Source organism: Solanum tuberosum, unplaced genomic scaffold, assembly GCF_000226075.1.
Source record: "Solanum tuberosum cultivar DM 1-3 516 R44 unplaced genomic scaffold, SolTub_3.0 scf00467, whole genome shotgun sequence".
Classification (NCBI taxonomy): domain Eukaryota; kingdom Viridiplantae; phylum Streptophyta; class Magnoliopsida; order Solanales; family Solanaceae; genus Solanum; species Solanum tuberosum.
The window spans coordinates 290,248-299,102 of record NW_006239388.1 but is presented as its reverse complement, the minus strand read 5'-3'; the positions used below and the strand labels follow the sequence as shown (position 1 = coordinate 299,102).

The following is an 8,855-nucleotide window of genomic DNA, read 5'->3' as shown; positions in this document are numbered from 1 at the left end:
TTGGATATTTTAGTGTCATTAATCATATCATATTGTGTTATATTTTTAAGAAACATCTTAGATAGTTGTATTTTGGTAGGACTAAAGAAATATTTGAATTACAAGTAAATTATATGTTTGTCTGAATACTTTACCGGAAAAACCCGAAAATCCGAAAAAATCTGAAAAAACCCGAAGTTGAAAAACCCAAGTTTTATTGGTTTGGTTTGGTTTATAGATTTAAAAATCCTACACAAATGGTTTGGTTTGATATTTGAAAAACCCGAACCAACCCGGCCATGTACACCCCTAGGCCTAACAAGGTATAAATCGGTAATTAATTTTCAAAATATCCAAATCATGTTGAAGACCTAATTTTATTTATGAAGATAGTAATTGTATTGGCTTGTACATATATTGATTATATTATTTAAAAAACCTATTATTTTTATCAGTATAAATATCCAATAATTTTGATCAATAATTAAATATAGAAAAAGAATTATCTATTATTTTGTCTTCATAAATCTGATTTCAAATTTTTTTATTGCTTATTAACTATTGAGTTGCATCCTTAAAATGCAAGTACTTCTATGTTTTATATATATTTATGAAAAAATCTTTTTGGCCAGAAAATTTTGCCAGAATGATAAATTAACATATTTCACACTATGTTATTTATCTTTTTAAATATTTTTATCTTTTTAATTTTAATACCTTTTAATTAAAAAATGAGAAAAAGATCAGTATATTTTAAAATAAATAGGATATTATAGACTTTTTAAATTTCTGCCAAATTCTAGCCAGATTTTCTAGTCATTTAGCATTACCCTATATTTATTACTTTCTCTTTCATATTAATTGAACTTTTGAGATGTTTTTTTTATAGTTTAAAATAAGTAAATTATTTAATGTTTAAAATAATGTTTGGATCTTTTTTCATTTTTGCTAGGTGATAAGCTTAACAATGTTAATTGTTCATATTTATAATTTTACTTTGAACTGTTTAATAATAACTAAAAGGATAAAAGTGGAAAATAATATTCAATTCATGTCTTAATTTTTTTCTTCTTAATATGCATGCATTACCACACAAATTTAGGGAGTATCTTTTTTTCCTTATTAGTTTTTAATAAAAAGCTTTTTGGACACAATTATTCAACAGTTGTACTATTTTTTTCCGTTTACTTTTATTTATTTATTTTATTAAAAAAATTATTTTTTATTTTTAATATTAGTTACTCTTTTTAAATTATTAAATTCATTAAAAATAATACACTAATTAATACAAGTATCATTATAACATTTATATTTATTTATTATTTTTAAAATGTGCGGTATCAAATTTATTTCAGACAAGTAAAAGTAAACCAAACGAGTAGTAATAGAACACAAAATGTACGCGATGTTAGTCTAGTAGGTACAAAATTATCTAGAACATTATCTTTACCTAACAGAATAATAATAATATAAAATAAGTAAAAAAGAGAAAGTAGTCCACAATTTCTCTTGTTCTCACATTGTCATACCAAAAAAAGACAAATTTTTGTCTAACTTTTTTTCAAGTATATTACCTTCTTTTTTTTTTCTCAATTGAAAAAAAACATATATACCTATGTTTATCTTTCTTGAAGTTCGAAAAATTTAACAAAAAAATTGTTCTTGTAAACACTTGTCCAGTGTTTTTTGCTGTTAATTTTTTTGTTTTGTTTTACAGATGGGTAATTGTTTAGGTTCATCAGCTAGAGTTGATGCCAGTCTCAGCTCTCACAATATTTCTGGTACTTTCCCTTTTTGTTCTTGCTTTGTTATTTTTTGTTTTCAAGAACTTGATAAACTACGTTTTTGGGTATGAATAAAATTAAATATCATTTTTTTTGGGTGGGGGTGGGGAGGTTGGAGATTAGAGGTGAAACCACTCAAGATTGAAAGTTTAGATAGTTAACACTGAGTTACTAAGATTTCTTGAAATGGGTGTGATTTTTTTTGGCCCTATTTATAAGAACTTATTTTTTTTGAGTTTTATTTTATTTAGTTGGATGATGACATGAGATGAGCTTAAATGAAGAAGTGGGGATTCATATATCCGAGCCTGACTTTTTTGGGATTGTTGTTGTTTGTTATAATCTTGAATGGTTTATTATTAGAAGTGGAGATTCATATATATCTGACCTTGACTTGTTTGGGACTGTTGTTGATGTTATTGTTTTTGATAATCTTGAATGGTTTCTAATTAGAAGTAGAGATTCATATATCCGACCCTGACTAGTTTGAAACTGTTATTGCGGTTGTTGATGTTGTTATTGTTTTTGATAATCTTGAATGGTTTCTAATTAGAAGTAGAGATACATATATCCGACCCTGACTTGTTTGGGACTGTTGTTGCTGTCGTTGTTGTTTGTGACAATCTTGAATGGTTTCCAATTAGAAGTGGAGAGTCATATATCCGACCCTGACTTGTTTTGGATTGTTTTTGATGTTGTTGTTGGCTGTGATAAATCTTGAGTTGTTTCTAATTCGTTTATTAAGAGCAGCAACAACTATCATAATCCCTCAGTCATTAAAAAAAAAAAAAGTGCTTGAAGTTATTCATTACTTATTTAATTACAACTCTTTATCATGATCTTGGTTTAATCAGTGAGAACTCAATGCTTTGGTGTATAAAGCACAAATCTTTAACTTAATTGGTTTGAGAAGATGATTAAGAGCTGTTTGGATTGGTTTAAAAGTTGGTTAAACGTACTTTTAAGTCATTTTAGCTTTTGAGAGTGTTCGGTAAAGTTAACAATAACTTAAAATAAGTTGAATTGATTTTTAAAAAGTTAAATATCAAAAGTAGACTCTCTCTACTTTTTATTTTTTGACTTAAAAGTCATTTAAGTTTGACTTTTATTTTTATTTTTTTGACTTAAAAACTACTCCCTCTTTTCCTTTTTATATGTCACCTTTTTAGATTTCACTTGCATTAAGAAACTAAGTGTAAAATTCTACCCTTATTTAATGTTTTTTTGAAGTCAACTTTTCAAAAAATGATAAATGAATCTATCTTTTATTTTAATTTGCTTGTTGAAATTTCTTTTTCAAAATCAGATTTTATAGAGTAAAGCAATGGTGAGAGTAATTAAATAATGTATGAATTAATTACAATGAACATTAATTGCTTATTAGTTTTCTTCAGTTGGTCAAATATCTATTTTCAAGGCTAATTAACTATCAAGGCTATAGTAGGAAAAAATTGTAATTTATGCATTGATTTTATGAAATGACAAGTTTTATGGACCAACTATTTATAATAAGGATGATATATAAAAAGGAACAAAGGGAGTACTTTTTTTCAGCCAATCCAAACGGGCTCTAAGTATGGGATGCCCGCTGCTTCTTATTGTTCGTTGTGAGTATTTGTTTGAATTGATATATTACCATTGTTTGTGTTCAGAGGAGACTAAGGTATCTTGTTAGACATTTTGAGTTTTTTCACTCTGTTTGGGGACTCGTAGATGGCTGACTTTGTTTGTTAAATGATTGCTTAAAGACTGGGCAGCAAGCCTTAAAGCGATGGTTTGGCTAAACCCAATAGATTTAGCTCAAACCCTGTATTTGTATTATATAATTCATTCAATATGTATAGATAATCTATTCAAAGCCCAGTAAGCAAAACAAGTCTAATTGTGGTTCAAAATCCATAAACTAAAAATCTTGGCTCCACCTCTGCATGTACCACCAGCATTAGCTTATAGAATTGACTGAATTTGCAACGAGATTGATGGCTTTTGTCAAAGATGAAAGCTTATAGGAAAACGAAAATATACATTTGTCGGTTAAGCTGATCAATGCCAATTGAAAACCCTTAACTTGAAGCTAATGCTGCATATTTTAATGCTCGTGGAATAGGATGATTTTTTTTTTGAAGGTTATGGGTGATTAATTTTTCTCTCATATCGAATGAATCATTTGACTAGCATTTTGCACGTGTTACATGCATTCAATCATAGTATCTCAGTTGATGAATGCATAACCGTGGACAAGCAAATTGTTTTCTCAATCTGTTAGTTATATGAATATCACTTATTAATAAACAGTTTTATGGAATCTTTCTTCTGGTTGCCAATTTTCGTTGCGCATATGACATCCTACTATTATATAAATGTGATGTTTGTTGGTAAATCAAATATACCAACTTTAGTTGATTAGTGCATGACTACTGGCTATAGTGGGTATGATAAGAAGTAGAGGTAGAGGTAGGCCGAAGAAGTATTGGGGAAAGGTGATTAGACAGGATATGACATACCTTCAGCTTAACGAGGACACGACTCTAGATAGAATGGTATGAAGGGCAAGAATTAAGGTAGCAGGTTAGTAGGTATTTGAGTATTTGAGTGTTGTCTAGTTTTCCCTACTACTATCTTATTCTTCGATTTTATTACCCGTTTGTTTCCTTTGCTTCAGTTATGTCTTGTTTGTTGCTTTGCTACTGTTCTTCTCCTTTATCTTTAGCATGATTCCTTCATTACTTTATTTTGTTTCCATACTTGAGTTGATATCTTTTACTTGAGCCTAGGGTCTATCGAGAACAACCTCTCTACCATCACAAGGTAGGGGTAAGTCTGCATTCACACCACCCTTCCCAGACCCAGCCTATTTGTGGGATTACATTGGGTTTGTTGTTGAAGAGCATAACTTCTGTCTAGCACATTTTTTGTCCAAACTAATTAGTTATTTGAGTATACTTTCTTCGGGTTACAAATTTGAGGCTTTTTTGGGTTAAGTTATGATTAGATTGTTACCAAATGTGACTGACCAATGCCATTTTCTACTATTCTGTCTTGCAGCTTCTGGAGCCTCTAGGATTCCCAGCAGGACCAGTCATTCTTCTGTTCTATCAAGTCTAAGTATTCCGTCTTATAGTCGGAAAAGCAGTGTTGATACCCTTTCTACTCCAAGATCTGAAGGCGAGATTTTGTTTTCTCCCAATGTTAAGTCCTTCTCATTTAATGAATTGAAAAGTGCAACAAGGAACTTTAGACCTGACAGTCTTCTTGGCGAAGGAGGATTTGGTTATGTTTTCAAAGGATGGATTGATGAACATACTCTTACTGCTGCAAAGCCTGGTTCTGGAATGGTCATTGCGGTCAAGAAGTTAAAGCCAGAAGGTTTTCAGGGTCACAAGGAGTGGGTGGTATGTTCCGTATGCAGATTTACAACTTATTTAACTTATTGATCTTGTTGGCCTTATAATTGATGACAAATGCTTTGCAGACTGAAGTTAATTACCTCGGCCAACTTCGTCATCCAAACCTGGTTAAACTCGTTGGGTATTGTATAGAGGGAGATGACCGACTATTGGTGTATGAGTTCATGCCTAAAGGAAGCTTGGAGAATCATTTATTTCGAAGTACGTCAGCTTACTACCTAAGCTTTCAAATCTATTTACATCTCTTTACTACCTTATTGCTGCATGTCCCTATTCACCAAATCGATTCCTTGCTACCGTCTTTCTTGTTTTTTTCTTTGAAAGCTCAAATTGTTTCATATGTCATAATTCATAAATTCGTTATACAAAGATTTTGAATTAGTATAGGTAGAGATGTATCTTTTTTACTCCCTAGATTAAGTTTTGGTCTTTCTGGAAAGCTGAGATTTTCTACTGCATCATGTTTTAGGGTCTTAGAAGCTGTTTGCTAATTGCTAGTAATCACATGAAAGGAAAAAGTTAGAGACCAAAAAACTAAAAGGAATCTGAAGATTGACGTAGTATGTATGAGCCATTCTGTGGTTTAAATGCCAAATATCTGATTTGATATTCCGAGACTTTTAAGTTGTGACATTACAGGGCACTTGCCTAAATTCTTCTTTGATTATGTTGAACTGGCTTCATTATTATTCCTGTGAATCTTTTTATTGGCCTTCTCTGCGATATATATAAGTAGTCAAACAATGTTGACGGAAGTTTGTTAACTCTATGATGATTGTTGATTTAGTCCATGTGGTATGAGTTGCCATTCTTTCACGAAATGGATAATTATTGAGCATCCAAGTAAAGACTTGTATTACAGTCAAACCCCGTTCAAGTGGCAACATTTGTTTAAAAAAATCATAATTGCTACTTGCTATAGTGAGGTGTTGTTACATGTGTATACTGACATTTGACGTTTAGATTTCATTTAGCTGTTATAAACAGAAGTAAGCCAAAAAATAGTTTAATGATTTTGTGTACCAAGAAGAAGAAATGTACTCGTTAACCAATTTAATAAAAAAAAGAGTTCGTACTTTAAAATTTACTATGTTTATGACATTTGATGATGATTACTATAAATATTTTATTTTATATCCCTAATATATTTCTTACAAACTATTATTACACAATATTTGAGTATGACGGTTATAGATGGATAATTTTACAAAGAATGTACTGCTATAATGAATGTCTGTTCTTATAGGTAGAATGTTCTTATAGAGAAGTAAATAATATGAAGTAAAACATAGTTTGGATAATCAATTTTGGAGAAATGAGTCTTTAAAGTGAAATGTTGTTATAACGAAGTTTGATTGTATATGCTGATTTATAAATTGGTGGTAATTCTTGGAATCTTGTTTAACAGGAGGGCCTCAACCTCTTACTTGGTTGACAAGAATTAAGGTGGCTATTGGTGCTGCTAGAGGCCTTGCTTTCCTACATGATGCTAAAGAACAAGTTATATATCGGGATTTTAAGGCTTCTAATATTCTCTTAGACGGGGTAGGTATTAAGCTTTGACGCGCTCACAAATTCAGTTGTCTTTCTTTAAATATATTAGTGTTAGGTTCTTTTAAAACTAGTGAAAGCTTAATATCTTTTCCTGGTCTGTGACTGCAGGAATTTAATGCAAAGTTGTCTGATTTTGGTTTAGCCAAGGCCGGCCCAACTGGTGATCGCACTCATGTGTCCACTCAAGTCATCGGTACACAGGGCTATGCTGCTCCAGAATATGTTGCTACAGGTTAATATTTTGCTTTTTGGCATAGAAAATCTTGCTACAGGGACAGTTGTGTCTCGGGTGTCTCATGAATTACCGGAAATATGTTATCCTAACTTTGTTATGCCATAATCAACTTGAACATCAAGAAAATTTAATCTTCTTGGACATATTTTCGTGTGGAAGTACTAGGAATGTCAGTCAGTACCCAATTTTACTAGTCTCTAACCTTGTTATAGAAACTACTCGATTTTCACGGAGGAGAAAAAGATTGATTTCTTGTCACAAGAGGGGGCATAACTTTTCATAGTCGATTTGCAAGATTAAGTCGGATGATTATGTTCTTTAAGAAGTCTGATAAATTATTGGTTGTTATTTTGTACTTGCTGTCCACCAGGTCGATTGACATCAAAAAGTGACGTATACAGCTTCGGGGTTGTATTGCTTGAACTTTTATCAGGGCGTCGTGCTCTCGATAAAATGAAGGTTGGCGTAGAGCAGAATCTTGTGGATTGGGCAAAGCCATATCTAGGGGACAAGAGGAGGTTGTTCCGAATCATGGACACTAAACTAGAGGGACAGTATCCTCAGAAAGGAGCATATACAGCTGCTAACCTTGCTTGGCAGTGTCTAAGCAACGAGCCTAAGCTAAGGCCACGTATGTCTGAAGTTTTGGCTGCTCTTGAACAGCTTCAAGCACCGAAAGGCATTAGCAAAGTCTCTCGGATTGAGCATCGAGCCACTTCTAGCTCAGTTCCAGCTTCTCCATTTAAACATCGTTCATCACTCAGCGTGACACCCTCTGCCTCTCCATTACAGGCCTATCATAAGTCGCCACGCGGAAGGTGACTCCAAGAAAATAAACTTATATTTGGTTGTCATTGTAAAGTTTTCCTATATGTAACCAGTTTTGTTGTCTAGATGCATTGACATGCAGAATCAATAGATTGTTTTCATGTAAAATGTTGGAATCATCACTCTGTAACCTACTGATTGATAGAGTTAGCTCTTTTGCTCTTTGGGTACAATTAGTCCTGTTTTCACATAATGGTTTTTTTTCTTGATTTATTATGTCCATACCCAAAAGCCCACCATGCAAGATTCAGGATTTAAACTTTATTGGTTTGAGTTCGAGATTCTACTGTAGCTTACTTAATTTACTAGTTTCAAAAGTCAATTATTTATATTTAGAGAAAATGGTCTAAAGCCTCCCCAACCTATACTTGAAATTTCAACTACACACTCCAACTTCACGGGTGTTATATCACCCCCTGAATATTTTATTTCTCTATTTAGTGCACACCTGAGTGCTGACCAGTACACATAAATCAAATATATTGACTAACGTGATTTGCACGCGCGGGGCCCACTTCAACCTTTCCTTTTCCCTCCTATAAAGATCGAACGACCTCACCCCTTACCTCCAATTCTTTCTTTTCGCTTTCTCCTTTTCATCTCCCTCACCAAAGTCTGATTACAACATCTAAATACACATTTCTGGTGATGATCCAAGCATTCTTGTGTGTATTTTCAACTTGATTACATAGTTTATCAACTGATTCAGTAAATGTTAGTTCTTTGTCCCTTATAAAGAGAAGCAAGAATACAACCCCGATAATTGATCTAGGGCCCGACTCTAACACCTGAACTAGGATAAGACCTCGATGACCGTTCCAAAATTCGACTCTGAGATTTGACCCAGGACCTGACCTAGACTTTTGACCTAGGAAAATATTTTTCAAAAATAATTTTTAATTTTTTTTTACCGGGGTGGCGGCTTGGGGGTAAGGAGAGGGGGGGTGACAAAAAAAAATGAAATACTTTTCAAAAAAAATTGATGGTGTGGCCTTGGTCTGAGTCGGGGTGGCATAAAAAATGATATATTTTTAAATATAAAATATTTTTCATAAACAATTTAAGTTG

The 8,855-nt window shown here is 32.5% G+C and overlaps 1 protein-coding gene across 1 annotated transcript; it reads left to right on the top strand.

Annotated features, from left to right (window-relative positions):
* Positions 1-1,515: 1,515 nt before the first annotated feature.
* On the top strand, positions 1,516-7,980 carry LOC102605836 (protein kinase 2B, chloroplastic-like). Its single transcript, XM_006363864.2, has 6 exons — positions 1,516-1,760; positions 4,809-5,155; positions 5,236-5,371; positions 6,579-6,715; positions 6,833-6,956; positions 7,330-7,980. Exons 1-6 carry the CDS (start codon positions 1,697-1,699, stop codon positions 7,779-7,781), a joined length of 1,260 nt encoding a protein of 419 aa, XP_006363926.1. The 5' UTR covers positions 1,516-1,696; the 3' UTR covers positions 7,782-7,980.
* The last annotated feature ends 875 nt before the right edge of the window (positions 7,981-8,855 follow it).

What these genes read in the sequence shown, in the direction of transcription:
- LOC102605836 (XM_006363864.2), top strand. Translation starts at nt 1,697, where the DNA reads ATGGGTAATTGTTTAGGTTCATCAGCTAGAGTTGATGCCAGTCTCAGC. An exon ending in CTAATATTCTCTTAGACGGG is followed by an intron (nt 6,716 to 6,832) that starts GTAGGTATTAAG and finishes CTGTGACTGCAG; the next exon opens with GAATTTAATGCAAAGTTGTC. An exon ending in TCCAGAATATGTTGCTACAG is followed by an intron (nt 6,957 to 7,329) that starts GTTAATATTTTG and finishes GCTGTCCACCAG; the next exon opens with GTCGATTGACATCAAAAAGT.